The following is a 20,307-nucleotide window of genomic DNA, read 5'->3' as shown; positions in this document are numbered from 1 at the left end:
GCAGGGCGGGTGGAGCTCAGAGGAGCCGAACCTGGGCCGGGGGGAGCCGAGTCGGAACCGAGCGGACCCGAACCGGACCCGAAAGGAGACGAACCTGAACGGAGAGGAGCCGAACGGAGCCGAACTGGAACCGAGACGACCCGAACCTTAACCGAGAGGAGCCGAACGGAGCCGAACCGGGGCCGAACCGGAGCCGAGCGGAGCCGAACGCGACCCGAGCGGAGCCGAAGCGGAGCCGCCGCCGCCTCACGATGATGAACGCCGACCTGCGCAGGGAGCGGGCCGCCGCCACCTTCCAGCCCGAGCTGCTCACCCACATCCTGGACGGCGGCGCCGAGCGCACCCGGCGCCGAAAGGAGATCGGTGAGGGAGGGCCCGAGGGGAGCCGTGAGGAGATGGGGGAGGCTCAGGGCCCTGAGGGGGCTCTGGGGGGGCCCTGAGGGGGCTCTGGGGGGCCCTGAGGGGAAGAAGGGGGTCCTAGGGGGGAGAGGAGGGCCCTGAGGGGGCTTTGGGGGAGATGAGGTGCTCCAGGGAGAGGGTCAGGCTGTGAGGAGATGGGGTGCAGGCAGGGGGGTGCCTGAGGGAAGGGATTCCCCCCTTGGGGTGCAGGGAGGGGGATGTGAGGCTGGTAAAAGGGTGCCAGGCTCCCATCCTCCCACTTCTGCTGGGTGAGAGGCAGCTTCCCAGGGGCATCTGCTTGGGGCCCTCTCCCCTCATTTTTGTCCTTCTGGTGTGCTCTTGCCCAACAGTACGGAGTTGGCGTGTTTCTCATTTGTCACTGCTATGATATATGGGGTTACTGCAACGCTGCCATCTTTTCTTCCCCGGCCAGTGCTGGGGGTGGGACTGGCAGAGGCCGGTGTTGTGCAATGTCTGTGCCAAAGGGGACAGGGAAAGTCTGTAGCCTCTGGGTGCCTCGGTTTCCGGACAGCACAGGGGGACTGATAGCTGTGCCCTCCTCCAAGAAGTTGCACGGTGATCAGATGTTCGTGAGGCAATCTGATCCTACAGTAACAGTGGCCATTTGAGGAGGTGAAATAGTTGAGTGGCCTGCAGTTCTTGTATCAGTGAGTTAATCTCATGCTAGTCCTGAATGTGCCTAATTTGAAATGTGGTTTACGTGGAGTAACAAGAAAGTACCCAGTTGTAAGAGCCCTTCTATCCAAAACACTTGAGCTTTGTGACTTCTTCGCAATTTCATTAAATTTTAATGCTGTGTTTTAATTTTTTGGTTTCTGCAACCTGAGGTACAGCAGAGGAAAAAAGCTGAATCATTTCATGCACGATTTACTGTGGCCTGTGAAAACTGAGTTTGTTTTCCTCTTGTCTTCTGTCCCCAGAGGCCTTAGTTATTAATGACCCTGACTTCCAGCACGAGGATTTGAACTTCCTCTCCCGAAGCCAACGCTATGAGCAAGCCATCAGGAAGAGTTCTCTGATGGTTATGAAGTTAAGAGAATATGGAATTGCAGATCCGGAGGAGATCTACTGGTTTAAAAGGTACCTGGCTGTAGAGTTTGCTTCTTATATTCACTCTTATCATCACCAAGGTCATTAAAGCTGCACCTTTGTTCCTATGTTAGCTGTTCAAAGAAAACTAAAGACCTGCAGCAAAGCCCATTGAAGTTTTGGCTTCAAGGCTTCAGTGAATTTCCCATGAAGGTCTGTTGTCCTGAATGTTGTGTTTCCTTAGTGTTTTGGCTAGAAATCCAACACTGATGGTTACAGCCCTTCTATTATGTGTGATGCAGAAGGTTAAAAATGGGGCTTGTAGTCTGACTTGACAAAATGCGTGAGGAATATACTGAAATATTTGACTGTGAGTAGATCTGATGAGGCAGGAGCTTCAAATGAAGTCTCCTAAAGCTTATTGCCCCACTTTGTGTTGAGACCTAACAAAGTTGCGTTACAGGCAGACTTGAAAATGTTCCAAGGTGGCTTAGAGGTTCTTGTTTATGTTTTTTCAGTCCCCTATCTCAAGCTCCCTGGTGCTATAGTGGTTCCCTTTGACCTAGATACTTTTTATTGTATCTGACCTTTAGTTTATCTGATAGTATTATCCCTGGGTAAAGTTAATAAAAATGAAACTGTCTTTACAACTGAATTTCATTGCTTCCAGCTTGTAGGAGTTTCTGACTTTGTATTTCTCCCTTAATTCTATTAAGCTCGCTCTGATATAATCAAATAAACTGATTAACAGGGATTGCGCAGCTCTAGGACTCTGCACATAAGACCATGAATGTATCCTCTGGCACATTAACTAGGCATTGCACATTAAATAATGTACTGGTAGAATCACGAGCCCTCTGATGGGATTTGCAGCAGAGCTGCTGCTGGCCTCACAGTGTGAATATTGGAACTAATTAATTGAGAACACCTTGTCTGCTGAGGGCTGAATTTCAGAGAAGCTGGTCTGCACCAACCAACGTCATGAAAGCTCTCGTGGAGAACTCTGTCAAAGTTCTTTTGAAAGCTGGTATTGTTGGACAGTGATAACCAGAAAGTTCACTGACTGCGCTAGATTGCAGGTACTGGATGGCAAAAGTCAATCATTAATTTTTTCCTACACCAGTGTTTTCCTGCTGGAGGCAGTAGGGGAGTTTCTTCAGTTACTACTGTGGAGAAAATTCAGAGAGGTATATCCAGTATACCAGCTGGCGAATTTCCATGAAGTTTGCAATGTAAATGCTGTCTTTTAGGAAAGACATCTAGTGTTAGCATTAGGTAACAGTATTTTAGAAATCAGGACACTTCTGAACATTCACATGATAGATTCTAGTTTATTTCCAAAGATTCATTTTAGAGTCAGCAGCTCTTAACTTTGACTGGATAAAAACTCCATTATTGCGTGTAGGTTCCAAATAATACATTCATATCTCTTGTGATTGAACAGATAGGTGTGACCAGTCAAGTTCATGATCCAAAAATCAACAGGAAAAAATGGAGAAAGCTTACTTATTTTCAGAGTCGACTCCAATTGCAGGTATTCAGGATCTCCAGAGATAATTGCAGCTATTGTAGACTGACTGTTTTCCAATGACTTCTGTGTTAAGAGCATGTAGAATATTGAAGAGCAGTACACACACTTCTTACTAATAAGAGAAGTTTGTTTGCTGTAAGAACCATATCAGAACATGCTGTTAATAACAATTTGAATTTATTATGTCTAGTGTTTGCAAGGGAGGGTATTGGAGTAGTGATTCTTAATGTATGGAAGAAAAAGTATTTATCATCCCTTGATTTCATGTGCATTTTAAAATCTGTTCCCGTTTTCTCACCTGCTGGGTGACAAACTATGATTTTTATACCTAGCCAATCCCACCCAAATACCCAAGTGTGTTAATCAGTGCTAACTAGACGGGGCTTTGTGGAAAAGCTAATGTGGAGTTTATTCAGTTTTCCAAATGGGAAAACTGAGTGGCTCTGGTGTTGTGACATGCCTTAATGAAGTTTATGAAATAGATTGATGCCCCTGATTATGTTGTCAAGTTGAACTTACCAGATTTCTACATACGGAAGCTTAAGATATTTTGCAATAATCCCTCTCACCTTGTGACTGTCCCCAAAGAGCAGGCACCTGTTTGTTTATGTAGGCAGTGACTGTTAGCTTTTTGGGGTGTTTTCAGATAGTTTTCCTGTAGCTGTTGTATGTTGTTGGAAGTTCATTGGGTAACTTTGTATCACGAAATGACCAACATCATAGCTTGATTGATGAGAAATGCTTCCATCAGGTGACCTGAAGGTGTGCTTAAACACTTGTTGCTGCTGAGATATGCTGAACTGAATATTCCTCCAAAACATGAGATCTATTAAATGTGTAGAGAAGCCATTTTAATTGTTTCTTATCTAGACAATTTTTCTCGTGTATTAACATGTCAGCACTGCAATCACTGTTGTGGCTGCTGTTCATGAAGGCCAGCAGCCTTAATGTGCTAATATTTTGAGGTTTCTTTTACAGTCCAACTACAGCAAAATGTAAGTCAGCATGAAAAACGGGATATTGTTCTGACATCCACAGTGCTACACAGCTCTTTGAAGAGAGCAATCTGGTGAATCCTAATTCACCTTCAAATTTAAATAGCCTTCATTGAGGAAAAAGGGATTAAGTAGAGAAGAGAAAATGGGGCACAGAGAAAAGGTCTGAGAGCTGCAAGTCTGCAGATGCTTCCTTTATTCGTAAGCACTGTGTGAATGTGCGCTTCCCTTGTGAGAATGTGTCTGCCTCTCGTTTTGGTGTTCAGGTTAGTGTATCAAACCAGAAAAATTGTAATAGGGGCACTACTCGCCGCTGCTAAATTCATTTAGAGTGGATGAGGCTGGCTGGTTTTTTTGGTACAGCTGGAAAAGGGCTTGGTTACTATGTGGTTGTTAGCTCTGAAGTCAGTCAGCGCAGGTCAGACATAGCCCCGGCTTCTTGCCCACTGAGAGGTTCTTCACACTCTTCCTTGAGAGTTGCCTCAAGAACTGCAACAGCAAGAACATTTTGCTTGCAGATATTGCTTTAAAGTAAACAATCCTATTCTGTAACCCAGTTCTGCAGGCTGAGTGTCCTGGTTCTGTCCGCTCTGTCCTAACTGAAACCAGGACACTGAGAATGTCTTTGCAATTGTTCGTTTAGCTCTGGAGTGTCAGGCAAACACTTAGCTTTACTACTTAGTTGTTAGTACTTTATTGTACTCTGTCTATGGATTACAGAGTTGTAGAATGGTTTGGGTTGGAAGGAAGATGACCTTAAAGATCATCTAATTGCAACCTCCGCCCAGACCAGCTTGCCCAAAGCTCCATTCAGCCTGGCCTTGAACACTTCCAGGCATGGACTATCCCCAGCTTCTCTGGGCAGCCTATTCCAGTGCCTTACCACCCTCTGAGTAAAGAATTTTTTCCTTATATCTAACCTAAACCTACCCTCTTTTAGTTTAAGCCATTCCCCCTTGTCCTATCTTTATACCCCCTGACAAAGAGTTCCTCCCCAGCTCTCCTGTAGCCCCCTTTAGGTACTGGTAGGACATGGTAGGGTTGATATTTGTGCAGTCAGACAAATCTGTTAAATCCCAGTACCTTTTACTGTGTAGGTATAAAGGAAAAACCCACCGAAGAAACCACAACAATGCTGCAAAATATTGTCTCCCTATTTGTGTAGCATTTGAAAGCCCTTGTTCAAAAAAAAAAAAACCAACTTCTGCTTTGCAGGGAGATGTGCTGCTGCTGTAGGCAACATAATACTTTCTCCTAAGGGAAGCGACTGCCTTGATCCCAAGAACTCCAGGCACTGTGCTTTCATTCACACCAGCTGAAAGCACATTAATAGCAAGTATGAGATCACTTAATGATGCGAGTTTTGCTCCTGGCTCATTTGGTCTTGTTCAACAGCACAGTTTCTAAGTGAACGTGTCCTCACCATGCAGTTCAGTGGTCCTGAAGAAGCATCGTCCTGCTCTCTCGCCCTAAGGCTGATTTGCACAGTTTGTGTAGGGATCTGTTCTGAACTATAAATGTTTTATTCTCTGCTCCCAGGCATTCATTCCTAGCATAGTGTAAAATGCCAGCCACAAATGCTGCTGTAATTTGAAAAACTGGATGCATAATATCTGCTACTCAGTGCAGGTCTGCACCAGCAACAAACTTCAGTCTGCTTCCCGGGCAGGTGTTAATACCCCACGATGGAAGGAGGCACTTCCCTTGCCGATACCTCAAGCAGGTGGAAGAGATCTTGTGTGTAGGTATTCATGTAGATCACGTGTTTCTCTTCTATATTTGAGTCTGGATGGAATAAGCATCCACGTGCAGCAGGTGGAAGATGAAGGAACTTCAGGCTCTGCAGAACGTTGAAGGGAAGATGCAGTTGCTACGTAGCTTTTACCCAGCGAAACTTTACAGCATGTTTGTCCCAGGGTTTGTTTTCATTGGAAGCAGAATTTGCCTGCCATTGTGGCTACAAATCATGAAATAATTTGTTTTGATGAAGCCTGTGTAAGATGTTTGATTTTTCCTTACATTCCACTACTAGCCTGTAACAGTTTTAATGGGAGGTGAGCTCAACATCTCATAGCTGATGGAAGCAGACACAGGTAATACAGAGCTCTTCAGAAAAGCACTTGGTCACCTAAGAAGCTTCTTCCTTTTCAATATGTAGTGCTTCTAAAAATAACAGCCTAGTTCTACGCCACTAGCAGCAGTGGGATTTATTCCCACCAAGCATGAGGGATAGGGGGAAAAGTAATTTGGTTTTCCTGTCCGCTGTTTTAAGTTCCCAGTGCATCTTTATAGCACAGTTCTTTTTTTCTAGCTACATAACGACAGCTTAAATCATAGCATGAAGAAAATGTCTGAAATAAATGTTTCCCATTAGCATTCCTTCTGATTCCTCCATGTTTGGAGGTTGCTCATGGGACAAAGAAAAGTCAAAATAGCAAACATTATCTTATGCTACAGTTGGAGAAAAGCCTTTCAGGATCTCGTTCTCAGTGAGACTGAGATCCAGATCCCTCTATTTCTCTCCTGTAGAACATGCTTGGGCAATTTTCCTGAACCTTTTGGTCTACACTTCAGCATGTTTCAAACAACCATAGAGAGCCAAGCGACTGATGCTCAAAAGAAGAAATGGCTGCCTCTGGTCCATGGAGTCAAGATAGTTGGCACCTACGCCCAAACCGAAATGGGACATGGTTAGTTCCCTTCAGGGATCGCTGGGTAACCTCTTTTCTGTAACTCCAGTTTATAAACTGATAATGCTCCCTGCGTAAATCTGAAAGGGGAAAGGTAAAGTAACTTGGTTAACCACTGATGTCTCCAGCTTGATAGCTGGAGAGCAGTTCTGTCTCTCATCCTAAAACACAGGGTTAATTTTGGTCTTTTCCAGAATGCACCTCTTAGCTGTTCACTGACTTCATATCTGTTTGCCTTTGATTTAAGATGAGGAGGTTGTTATAAGCCCCAGGAGTCCGAATTTCAGTTGAACTAGTTGGAACATGTCAGTCAACAGTACTGCGGATTTCATTTTTGCCTGGATTGAGGCATGTGTTGCGGAGTTCTTAGTGCATGATCAGCCTGCGTAAACAAGTCAGGCCTACAGCTTCAGATGCAGTGTAACATGATGAGATTTGCGTTTTGTGCCCTTGAAAGTAAGGTATGCTTTGCCCCAAGCACTGTCCTTCCAGGTGCTACTCTACTGCAGCTGTGTAACTTCATGGAAGGGTCTCGGTTCCAAAGAAGGAAAAACATCTTACTCCTACTATCAAGGCAAACTACCTTCAGTTATTCATATGGAAGAATGTTTAATGGATAAGAACACAGAATTTTAGCCCAGAACCTGGAATTACAGTTCTTAAATACCAGTAAGAATTAACAGACCAAAGATGTCAGAACATGTGCTGGCATCTGAACCTGGAAAGCAGGATGTGTACAAGCCTGGACAACTGCTCAAGTTGGATGGTAATAACCAAGTTGGATACCTGCTTGGTAGGTTACATTACTTGTGCTAGCTGAAATCTTCGTAGAATGTGCAACGGAGGAATTCCCATCGTCTGTTCTGCTTCAGAGAGATGGAGTTAGCGAACTGAACTCAGCATGGGAAGCGGAGTCAAACGGCTGACAAAAATGCTTGCTAACCGTGTTTGCTTTTTCACACCGCCTTCTTTAAATCAGGCACATGTCCACACCAAAGTGATTTGGTTTACTTGCTGTTTCACGTTAGATCATTGCACTTTCTTGCCTGGTGATGGTTGGGTTTGCTTGCAGCTCTCCTGTTTGGTGGTAAAACGTCTATTTTGACACTTAATAGAATTAATGCGATGATAACATAAAAAAGTGAATATACCTGCTGTGCTGAATAATGAAAGTACGATGGTTTGGCATTCTTGCTGTGAATGCCGGACACCTGTTCCATAAGTAAAGCTTCTGTAATAATTGTCACTGAGCTCTGCTTAATTTAAGCCTGATGTTTAGAAACTGGTGATGGGGGAAAGAGCCCTCTGAACTGAATCCCAGCCTGGATGGGTAGTTGGTCAAATTTTAATCTAGGGAGTACCTTCTGGTAGTCTGTAGTGGTTTTAACATATTTCATAGTGAATGATTTAGAAAGAAAACAGAAGAAGGCATAAAACACTGGGCTGAAAGGGAAACACAAAGGAGAAATAAAAATACTATGTTGTTTCTACTTGGCTTGTAGCTATGGCTAGTAATTAAGGACTTCTTCTCAGTTTTTGTCTATCAGCTATGTGTATCTCACCAGCACTGAACTCACTTAAAATCTGGTATTCCTGATTAAAATAACCATTAGTCTTCAGTTGAGCCTGGTTGCTGTTCAGTCAAAAAGCTTATAAAACATTGGTGCTGGGATTATTAGCTGGCTGATATTTTCAGGTGCCTACAAATAAACTGAAGAACGACACTTGTTAGAGGGCCACTTAGATCAATGTATGCCTAGAGGTAACATGAGTACATTGGTCCCACGCTGTGTGCCAGCTGAATTTGAGCTGAGCTCCAACAAATATTCTCTCAGTAATTCTTCCCACTTATTTAAAAAATCCTATTAAAAACAAGCTACATTATTTGTTCACTTGGCATATTCATGCTTTAGTCTTCGTGCAGAAGTCCTATCAACAATCTATAGCCCAACTGTTATAATAGGGGATGCAAACTATTAAGCAGTGTTGTCAGCCTTGTGCAGTAGGGACTAATGCTGTTTGGGTTTTCCCTTATTTTTGGAAGTTAGTAAGTAATACTTGCAAAAATAATCTCTATATATTTTGAGAAACTCCTCGAGTAAATGGGATAGTCTTGAGACTGGAGAACGCTGCAGTAGAACAGTTTGTTCATTTTTGTCTCCTCCAAGCTACAACAGTGCTCTAAGTACTCAAAGCAATTAATAATTAAAAACATAATGAAGCATTTAGCCTTTCATATCCATATTCTTAGTAGACCACTTAACCTAGCAGAGGTGTTTGACAGAACATGGAGGAAGGTTAGTTCTAGCGAAACGTTTAGTTGGAGAGATCTTGTACGGATGATTGCCACGTTGGAAAATGTTGGCTTTCTTGCCATGTTATGTTCACAACTTTGACACATGCAGAGCACTTTCCTTTTAAGAGAGCCTTTAAAAATAGCAGGAGTTGAAGGGAGGTGATGGCAGGAATTTTAGGAGGGGTATGTGGTATATACATCTAATCTTAACAACGACAACAAAAATAGTGGAGACTATTATTTTTTAAAGAATGTTCCAGTGAAAATCTAGCTCATCCAGCTGGATGAACTGGGACTTCTGCCACATTTTGCTCCCCAACCATGAAAAAGGTGTGGACTTTGTTCGTACAGCCAAAGGCTCGCTACATCCAACCAGACCACATCTTCAACAAACTGCCATTCTGCCTCAGCCCCTCTTTTAACGCAGTGGGCTCTGGTTTACAAACCACAGTGAGGATATTGTCTTTGTTTTTCGGTGTGGATTAATCATTTTATCCATCATCAATTATTTATCATCAAAAATAGGTGAATATTGCAAATGCATTTTATATAGGATTAGGAGTAAATTAATTGCAGCATGCTTATTTCAGAGTAAGCATGTTTTTTGTTATTCAGATCTGAGGAAAGGAGAGTGCTCTGGCTTTCTAAAATACACCTGCTGAATTCTGATTTACACATGAATCTTTTTTTTTTTCTCTTTTTGTCTCTTCCTGAATCTCCACCATGAATCCTCTTGCTTGCTTCCCTCCCATAACATTGCCTTCACACTCCCATCCCATGGCACCTCTTCACAGCTTTGTTCATCGAGGACGGCCTGAACCTCTGGATCTTCATCTGGGCATGTTCCTCCCCACCCTTCTCACCCAGGCAACCCCAGAGCAGCAGGATCGCTTCTTCATGCCTGCCTGGAACCTGGAGATCATTGGCACCTATGCCCAGACTGAAATGGGCCATGGTACAGTACATTCACTAAATGCTATTTCTAAGAATGGTTTTGTGTGCAAAGGATTCCCCTGCCTGGGAAAAAGGGTGTGCATTTATCCCGTGGTCTGTAAGTATGTGTTTATGGCTTTAGGGACAAGTGGACTGCTTCTGAAACTCCTAAGAGATTACAACACCACATGCTTTCTGACCTTTTTTCCCTGATGGTGGAAGAGTTTGTATTTTTGTGCAGACACGTACTGAGTGCTCCTCTCGTGCCATTCAAATTACTATAGATGATTTGTTAAAACACCACCTGCATATGGCTATGGTGTTGTCAATTTGATGACATCAGTTCATTTCTACGCCTACCATTCTTTCCAGTGTGATTTCTGCTTTACTGTAACACTCACTGTGAAGACAAAAGGACAGAGCTTTAAGATACTGAAAGAGATGCCAAAAAAAGTAAGAACTGCTTGTCACCTTGGGACTGGCCTTGGATCAGAGAACATGTGGATGACTTGGTCTCAGTGTTCATGTTTTGTGGGAAGCGTTTTTCCTGGTTCCTTAGCTCACTCCCATGTGTTCTTATTAATTGGACCATGAAATCATTTTTTAGAGTATCTGTATTAAGTAGACTTTGATCTCTGTTGCTGTTCTTTGCTTTCAAGCTTTGAAATGGATTGTGATAACTCCAGCAGTATTGTGATTCAACACTTAATCCAAGTTTCAAAGGGAGGATATTATGCCTCGGGAAACTCTATTTTGATACCTGAGAGTTGCAGATAAGAAATATTTTCTAAAAATGAGCAGGATTCACCTTTGTGCTGAAGTGAAATACAGAGACTGTATGAAGCTTAAAATAACTGCAAGTCTGTGGAGAATCTCTTGCATCTAGTGAGGTCTGAAGACCCTTTGCCAGCAGAGTAAGAGTTAAGCTGCCCATGGAAATCTACCGCTAAGCTCCATGCTTTGGAAACGTGGATGCATCGAGGTGATGTCTTTTCATGTTGAAACTCCCACGTAGAGTTGTTGGCTCCATCTTCTCTGTCCATTTAGACTATCATGAGTGTTTGCAGCTTGACCAGTTTAAACACGTAGGCATAGTGATTTTTCACTAATGCAAAGACACTGCCATTGCTGAGACAGGTTTGCATGAATCGCAGAGTGAAGGTTTCCAGAGTTCAAGGCAGAAGACAGACTGCCATATGCACGCCACTACTTACTGTTTTGGAGCAATGAATGATCTCGTTTGGGAGAATTTGCTCCATCAAGTGAGGAGATCCTAGGCCTGATGAAGGAATAAAGATATTACGAGTACTATTCATTCCATCTTTTGGCTGCAAAGTGCATGATTCTGTTTGCACTTAATCAGCAGTTTTAGCGAAAGCCAGGTGAGCTGGTTTTGTGGATCTCTCTATTGACAAAAGGCTTGTAATAGGCTTGTAATAGGAAAAAAATTGTCAGATCGGAGGTGCTTGGAAAGTAGTATTGGACCAATGAAACAGTAATGAGTTTGCAGGTAATTGGCTTTAGGTTCCAGAATAAGGCCCGAGTCTCACTCATTCTTTATGAAGGATTAAATATCTACTAATTGTAGCCTAAAAGCAAAATTAAAATTTGTGCATTACTACTGGAGTTCAACTTTCCATTGTCCAATTCAGTCCTTGTCTGTATTTTGTGACTGACTTTCTGCCAACACGGTGTGTTTGCTTGTTTTCAGGAACTCATCTCCGGGGTCTAGAAACTACAGCTACTTATGACCCTGCTACCCAGGAATTCATCCTCAACAGCCCCACTGTGACCTCCATTAAGTGGTGGCCAGGTGGACGTAAGTGTATCTATATAAATCTGGAAGATGCATATGAAAAACCCAAGGAGGTGCTGTCACGTGTCTTATATCTACAGAATGATGATTGAAGCTTGGTCCAGAGAGTCAGAGTTGCCTTTTGCACAAGTAGGAGACCTGTCAGAGCCTACCTAAACTTCTCATTATCTGTGTGCTCTGGATTATTTCCCTGAATCATTCACGCTGTGTGGATTTGATGTAATTCATTATGTTTTATCAGAATCTTTATTGAAGCATCTGAGGCAGTCTGTAGAACAGGACTCCCTTTGGCTTTCCTGTCAGGTTTGCCAGGGACTTGGTGTTGTACAGCCAAGAGAATAATAACGTCCAGTTTCCATTGACTTAGGCAGCCTTGTTTGTCTAGCTGTAAAATTTGGATATTAATCAGTGTTGCAAATCTGTTTCTCTAAAATGGTGGGGTTAATGTATTTTGGATCCTGCTTCAAGGAAAGGTGTGTGTGTGTTAATAATATGTGTGCTGCTTATTTTTTTCTGACTACCACTCCTGCAGTTGGAAAGACCTCGAACCATGCCATTGTTCTGGCTCAGCTCTACACTCAGGGCCAGTGCAAAGGACTGCATGCCTTCATCGTTCCCATACGGCAGCTGGGCACCCATGAACCTCTGCCAGGTAAAAATTTGTTCTGGGGGCTTAGCATTCATGGAAAACTTCAGATCTGTTTCTCTTCAGCTATATACAGCTGCATGTGTCTTGTTAATTAACATAGCGTATTTCACTAGCTGATTTGAGTGAGTAGATTGTAGGTCACAGGACTTAAAACTTCATGAGTCTTACTTACAAGTGAACCACTACTAAATAAAAACTTCATGAGTCTTACTTACAAGTGAACTACTACTAAATAAGCTTTCACGTCATGTTTTCAATGTGAAGATTAGTTGGGAATTTGATTCTGTCCAGCTAGGCATTCTGTGAGGCAGCACGTGCTTCTTCTGAAAGGGAAAAATACCTTTCATCATGCCCTAGATAGAAGGGAGGTGAGCAATCCTTAGAGAAAACTCCCTCAGTCAGCATACAGTAGGATTTCATGTAAACTACGAAGGCCCCATGTTTTGGTGCTCTTCATTCCAATAAAGAATCTAAGCTCCTAGTTTGCTGTTACTCCTAGCAGTGATAGGACTTTCTAGAAAACTAAAGAATGGCTTTCTTGGAGAAGGCTTAAACCTCTTGTGCAGTGTTCCTTTTTCTTAATGCAAATGGCTTTGTGTGTGGCAGGTATTACAGTGGGTGACATCGGGCCAAAGTTTGGGTATGATGAAATGGATAATGGCTACCTGAAAATGGACAACTTCAGAATTCCTCGGGAAAACATGCTGATGAAATATGCCCAGGTAAAGCAATGAGTTTAAGCATATGCCTTTAAAAATGGTCACTTCAAATGTTCTCGTGTGGTTGAATAGTGCCGTAAACCCTGCATATTAATTACTCATCTGCATTCCCTGCTCGTGTGTGATAGCATTGCTACAGGGGAAGCTACAGCTGTCCGTTATCCCCAGTTGCTCTGTGAAATGTGCAGTCTGTCCTATTAATTGTATGGGAAGGGAGGACCTGTAATGACCGTTCAGGGGCTGATTCAGAAGGCTTCACCTCTAGCTGCTGCCCAAGGGCTGTAAATAAAGAACAAAAGTCACCCACCCAGCTGGCGAGGTCTCTATACTATTCTGGTCTTTTTTGGAGAAGTTTCTCATCCAAATACCATCAAGATTGTAGCTTGCTTTTAAGTACTACATGATGAGTGTAAAGCTTGAGATGTGAATATGTAAAAAGGGAAGATACTATAAAAATCAACAGGCTGTTGTGTTTATTTTTTTTGCAGGTTGAACCAGATGGCACCTATGTGAAACCAGTGAGTGACAAGCTAACCTATGGGACCATGGTGTTCATCCGATCCCTCATTGTAGGGGATTCTGCTCGCTCTCTGTCCCGGGCTTGTACCATTGCCATCCGCTACAGCGCAGTGAGACACCAGTCTGAGCTAAAGCCAGGGTAAGTGCACCAAAAGGAAAGAGCAGCTGAAGTGCTGAGGGGAAGTTCCTAACAGCTGGAGAGAAGAAGGACTGTGATTGATGTTACTTGCTTTGGCACTTGATAGAGTTTTATAAGAGTTTAACATTGGAAATTAAGTGGTCTTTCATTATTGACTGCCAAACTGCCCTCCCCCTGCCAGAGATTTTGTATGGTCTTGGATATTCTGGTTTTATATGAATGCGTCTTTTACTGTCCAAGTGGAGAAGCTACTTAGAGTTGAATAGGACTTCAGTATGCCTGTGGCTGGCAAACTGCTACTAACTCTCAGGTGTTTTGCTCTAGGGAACCAGAACCCCAGATCTTGGATTATCAGACCCAACAGTACAAACTCTTCCCTCTCCTGGCAACAGCATATGCTTTTCATTTCGTGGGAGCCTATATAAAAGACACCTATCGACGTATCAGTGGAGACATCAATGCAGGGGATCTGAGTGAGCTGCCAGAGGTACTGTATCTTCTGGAAACCAGAGGGGTCTTCTGATTTTATGCAAAAATTGCTTTTAACATGAGAGCAAAGTCACAAGCCTTTTTGTGGTTTTCACTCTTGAGATGTCTTGTACTTTAGATCCAGTGCTCCCAAGTCCAGTATGTGCTTGTGACTCTTACTTTGTTTGCACTCTTCATTTAGCAGTGCTTCACAAAGAAATACGGAGTGATGCAAAGAAAGCAAGCTAATGTGTATATTTAAAAAAAAAAAAAAAAAAGGTATTTTCAGGAATGATGGCACGTCATTTGGGAGTGAAGTTGAGACTGGTCTTATGCCTGTGCTGTACCTTCTTGATTATTGTTCTTGATCTTGAGGTGACTAGAGGAGAACTGATGTGTTGATCAAAGGTGTCAGCACTATTTTGAGGAGATTAGGATTGTAAAGTGTTAGTTTTCAACTAGGGAATCTGTTTAAGAACCTAGTGTGACAAAAAGAAATTGAAAACAGTTGTCCACGTTATATGTAGAAACAGAAAAGATGAGGTACTTAGATTAAGTCCTTACATGTACATAGGCTTTCACATAAGTAGTTTGGCTCAGGAAAGAGACCTTACAAGAAAAACAAGACCTAGTGATAAGCGGGAGGGTGGTGTTGACTTTTTTTTTCTGGGAGTTGCAGTACTTGGTAGGTACATGTGCAAACTTAGAATGGAATATAAAGACGCTAACTTGCTTTGCTTTTGTCCATCAGCTCCATGCACTGACAGCAGGACTGAAGGCTTTCACTTCCTGGACTGCCAATGCTGGTATTGAGGAGTGTCGAATGGCCTGTGGTGGGCATGGCTATTCTCGTTGCAGTGGCATTCCTGACATCTACGTCACGTTCACCCCATCCTGCACCTACGAGGGAGAAAACACAGTCATGATGCTGCAGACAGCTAGGTATGTTAGCTTCTGTCCATCAACTTTCTTGCCTTGGCATTATGGTCTTTGCACCTGAAGTGAAGAGCAAAAGAAGTATCCTCTGTTACCATGGAGCTTGTTTTTGACAACAGCATACGCCTGCAACTGGTCTTTGACAGACTGCCTGACCCTAAGTAAAAGGACTTCTCTCCATTCAAACTAAGGAGTAAGAGTTGCTATTTGTTGTTCTTATTTTCAGATTCCTTATCAAAAGCTACAACCAAGTTATTGCTGGTCAGCGGGTGTCTGGCATGGTGTCCTACCTTAATGATCTCTCCAGGCAACGCATTCAGCCACAGCACGTGGCTGCGAGGACCGTGAGTGTGCGCATTAATGATCCAACCAGCTTGGTAGAGGCCTACAAAGCACGGGCTGCCCGGTGAGTTCATGCTTGTTAGGCTGAGCCAGGCACTAATAAAATCGGGTGTGTTGGGAGGTGGTAGTGTTGTAGTGCCTGGTTAACGTGAGATTCTCAAGGTGTGGTTGACAAAGCTTTGCTCTGCATGGCGCTTGCAAGAAGTAATGCACTTTACTAGCTTGGAATGGTGTCAAATGCTCTGAGGTTGCAAGAGGCTACATACAGGCAAACAATCCTGATTCTAAAGCATATTGTGGGGAAGGTGTAAGAGTATAACAGATAACCTACGTGAGAGTAGGCATTCAGGCACCCCAGCAGTGTTGTCAAATGTCTTTTTATCCCCATGTAGTTGTGTTCTAGATGCAGCAGTGATGACAGAGGTTTTAGGGTCACAGCTGCTTGCTCCAGGCAATGCATTCAGGTGCCACACACCGCCTCTGAGTTCTGATGTGTTAGACTTCAATTTATACAAATTCAGTGTAAGTAGTCTTGATAATGTGTTATTGTATAACCCATTTTTCTTTTTCTGAGATAGGCTCGTAGAAGCTGCAGCAAAGAACTTGCAGGCCGAACTGAACCACAGAAAGAGCAAGGAGGATGCCTGGAACAGAACTTCTGTTGACCTCGTGCGAGCATCTGAAGTCAGTGACGTACCTGATAAAGAGGGGTGCTATAGGAACTTGTAATCCCTTTGTGAATCTGATTCATCTTCCTTTTGTATCTTGTAGGTACACTGTCACTATGTAATAGTGAAGCTTTTCACAGCAAAGCTGTCTGAGATCAGCAATGCAGCAGTCCGTGCTGTCGTGACTGAGCTTTGTCTCCTGTACGCGCTGTATGGGATCAGTAAGAACGCAGGGGATTTCATGCAGGTTGGTGTATTTCTCCAACTCTATAAACCTCCTGAGCCAGAGTTCTCATTATGAGATGTTTTAAATGCAAAGCTGCATGACTGCCTAGGCCTAAGGTTTTGACTATCACTTGTGTAAGTCCAAGAGCAGTGTGATTATGGTGGAAGGCTCTTGTTATGTTTCCCTTGGGATCCACCAGAAGTAGAGTTGGGTGATAAATGATAATGTGGCATCTGTTTGGATTAATGTGTTCCAGTGGTTAATGGTGACCAGTATGTTAAAAAACAAGGAGATAATAAAGGAGATACAAGTGTAGGTTAGACATGCCTTGAGAGCTATATGCATTTGCAGATTAGTGCCCAAAAGGGGAAATCGTACTCCAGATAATAACCCATCCTTCAGTGAATGGGTTTAAATTGCCAGGCATTACCCTTTTTATTTTTTCAGATTGAGAATGTATTTGCAGCAATGTTTGTTTTTTTTTTGTGTTCAGGCAGACATGATATGTTTTATCTTCCCATTTTCCTCTTTGCTCCCTACCAAAAACATCTCAGAAACCAGGAAGAACTTAATATGAGTGTGCACATTCTTCAAGAATACTTGTTGCAGAGGCTAAAATAGATGCTCTTAAAAAAAAAATTGTCTCCTGTTGAAATAGCTGGGCAATATTGTGACTATGCCATGCTAGGCATCTTCTCCTGCTTGTACCTTATGGCAGATTGACAGTTTGGTTACTTAGCACTTTGGGGCAGGGGGTCTTACAGACTACTGGATTTTTGGGTGAGGAAAGGCTGACCTATGTTAGACCATAGTGGAAGGGAAGGTTCTTGTGACTTACACACTCTTCTGATAATCTTTTTTTTTTTCCCAAGGCGGGTATTTTGACAGATGCCCAAATTACTCAAGTGAACCAGCGTGTGAAGGAGCTCTTGGCTATAATTCGTCCCAACGCGGTAGCACTGGTAGACTCCTTTGACTTTCACGACACTCATCTTGGATCTGTGCTTGGCCGGTATGATGGCAATGTCTACGAGAACATGTTTGAGTGGGCAAAGAAATCTCCACTGAACAAAACAGAGGTAAAGAAGCCTCATTTCTTCCTCTTAGGTCATCTGTGTGCAGAGAAATAACTCAATATAGGGTTGTTAATTTTGATCCAGTAAGTGATCTTAGCAGGTAATCGATAAAGGGGGAGGAGGGAGCTGAAGCCACTAGTGGTAGTGGAACAAAACTAGCAACCTGCTTCTGCTCCTCTGCTTTCAGCGTACTTTCTGTTGTAGCTACTTTCCCACACATGCCTTACACACAATCTTGCAGGATACTTTTCACTTCCTCAGTTGGGGGAGGAAATTGTAGTCTACCTAGAGAAACAACTGGATAATCTCATTGAAGTTAAAAGCAACTATCACTTTATCTTAATTCTGTTTAATGATGGTAGCCGTGAAAGCCTACCTGTTTTCTATCAAATCTTCGACTGCCCTCAGGCAGTATTAATGACTGTAGAAGGAAACTGCTCCCAAGTAGTTCTTTGAAAGTGTCAGGTGCTGCATATCTGCCCTGAGGCTGTAGCTGAGCTAATAAAAGAAACTGAGCTGTGAAGTGTCTATGTTCCACCAGCCAAAACAAAATTCTAAATCCTGTCATGGTGGCTTTTTTTGCCTTTATTTGATCCAGACAGTCTGTACTCCTAGCACAGGCTGCCAGAGGTTGTGCAATTATAGTTAAATCCCACCAGAGCTTTCTTAATTTTTTGTGCTTCTGAAGTCAGTTGGTCTTAAGAGCTTCATTACCGTCTGCTTAGGAGATGTCTGCCAGCTTTCTTTTAATTAAAATGCTAAAAAAATTGTCCACGTGGTAATAAAACACCTTATGTTCTTTCATTTCATGCAAGAAAGGTAGTGGAGAAGCACTTGCTTGGTCTCATTCTCACCCTTTGTCATACAGACACTCAAATACAGGACTTAGTTGGCTGTTCTTGAGGCCTCTCATTCAGATTTTTTGCAAGATGTAGAGAACTAAAAGTGTTTCAAAATGCTGGCCTGATCTTGCTGTAACCATTGTCTTGCCCTCTTTGCAGGTTCACGAGTCTTTCCACAAACATCTGAAGCCGATGCAAGCCAAGCTGTGAAGCCTGCTGGTTTTTAAAATGCACAATTTTCCTGCCCTGAAAACTGGATGTTTGTGTCCTTTCTTCAGGCACCTGAATCAAACCTTTCAAATCCTGGTAGCTGTAGGACAGTGAATAATTGTAGCCTTTATTTCCAGTTTTATAAATTGAGAAGGTGTTTGGGGAGAGTGTGTAGGGATTGATGCCTGTTTTTAAAGTGCAATTATAATGGTAAAATTAACCTTTTAAAATCTGGGAAAGCTTTATGGATTCATACAGGAATTGCTTTTGTGAAGCTGCTAACTAGAGAGAAGTTCCTGTCAACTGGAAAGGTAGCAGGATTTTACTACTAAGTAGTTAACAGCCCTCAGGCAATAGCTTCAAATGAGCAGTTACGTTTTCCCCCTTCCCCAAAAGCATCGATGTTTTGATATATATGTTTTTAAGGTTAGCACCAACTCTCTCCTTGTTTAACAAATGTCTATGCTATCTAAAGCCTCCTGCATAGTTCTCTGTGCAGAAAGTCTGCATGTGGCATTACTTTCCTGATGCAGCTGGGAAGTAAATACCCATCCTTGTCTGGAGCTCTACTTCAGTCTTCTTTCCAGAAGACATCTTCATGTTTTCCAGTACATCCTTTCACTGCCCTGCAGAAACTCCCTTTATCTGTGTGCCATCTCTAACACTGTCACCTTACTCTTTGTTAATAGGAAGTAAAAGGAGAAAATAGTGATGCTGCTCTGAGAGCAAAATCAGTAGTAGTAACCAGCTGGGTGCTGATAATAGACATCCTGCCCTTCTTTTAACTGTTGATATTTTCATAGCACTATCTCAAAGCACTTTACAAATGTTAATTATGGTGGTTTGATGTGAAAGTCCACGTGTAGTGGTGGAAACTGCAAATTTGACGTGGAAGGATGAAGCCAGTATTCGAGGGCAGAAATCAGTTGGCCGAGGTCCTTGGATCTTCAGATTGTTCCGGGATGTTCTGGTTTTTAAAGGCATTTTTCAAGAAAGCAACAATCCTAAGTGAAGTGTCCAGATTTTTTTCCCCACCAATGCATTTCCAAGGAGCTTTCTCTGATTTGCTTAATTTTTTTATATTGACTTGCGACTTGCACAGTACTGTTTGGATTAACAGATGATTTTGTTATTAACAGAACCTCCTGATGTCTGTCCAATGAAATCAGTGCAACTACAACTAAACACAATTACTGCTGTCTTTCAACACCAATAACTTTGTCCAGTGACAATAAAACCTTTCTTCAAGAGATAAGAGTAACTCTGAGATTAAAATGGTAAAAAGCTTCAGTATAAGCCTTTAGTTCTGAGGCAGCATCTGAGAAGCTGCTTCTTACAGCTTTGGTATCTGTTGGAGTCTCTAATTTTGGATCACTTATCATGGAGGAGTGTTTCCTGGTACTAACAATCATTAGACAGGATCTTTAGCTTCATACACAATAGCTCGACAGAAAGAAATGCTTAAATTTAAATGGTTAAAGAAAAAGAAAAAAGCAAACATGCCCTTTTCGGTGTCGAGTCAGGTTGAATGAAACCACTGTTGGTTAGGTTACCAAGGCAAATTGCTTTGATTTCCATCTGTTCAACAGAGCAGACTGCTGACCTGTGGAGGGATGATGAAGGAGGAGCAGGGAAAGGTTAAAGATATGTTAATGAGAACAGTACTAGCTAACAGTATGTACAAATATAATAAATTACAAAAAATGTGTTTTCAGACAAAACATCTTTGTTCTTTTTGCTCTTCTGTGTCGTCTTCCATGAATCTCATTTAAAGTAACAAAGTAGAATGAAGTACTGAAAAGA

General features: G+C 42.6%; 1 protein-coding gene across 2 annotated transcripts; it reads left to right on the top strand.

Moving 5' to 3' along the window:
• Positions 1–12: 12 nt before the first annotated feature.
• Positions 13–20,225, top strand: ACOX1 (acyl-CoA oxidase 1). Of its 2 annotated transcripts, none has more exons than XM_084492133.1 (14): positions 13–363; positions 1,341–1,500; positions 9,756–9,916; positions 11,606–11,713; positions 12,243–12,362; positions 12,966–13,081; positions 13,567–13,736; positions 14,061–14,223; positions 14,956–15,146; positions 15,367–15,546; positions 16,061–16,166; positions 16,254–16,397; positions 17,249–17,455; positions 18,454–20,225. In XM_084492133.1, exons 1-14 carry the CDS (start codon positions 252–254, stop codon positions 18,502–18,504), a joined length of 1,989 nt encoding a protein of 662 aa, XP_084348259.1. In that variant the 5' UTR covers positions 13–251; the 3' UTR covers positions 18,505–20,225. The 2 variants fall into 2 exon arrangements, with proteins under 2 accessions (XP_084348259.1, XP_084348260.1); XM_084492134.1 differs by lacking the exon at positions 9,756–9,916 and adding an exon at positions 6,505–6,665 and having other exon boundaries at positions 19–363.
• The last annotated feature ends 82 nt before the right edge of the window (positions 20,226–20,307 follow it).

The sequence above is a fragment of the Aythya ferina genome (assembly GCF_964211825.1).
Source record: "Aythya ferina genome assembly, chromosome: 18".
In the NCBI taxonomy this organism is placed as follows: Eukaryota; Metazoa; Chordata; class Aves; order Anseriformes; family Anatidae; genus Aythya; species Aythya ferina.
The sequence above is the reverse complement of the archived record's forward strand: the minus strand, read 5'-3'. Positions and strand labels throughout refer to the sequence as shown.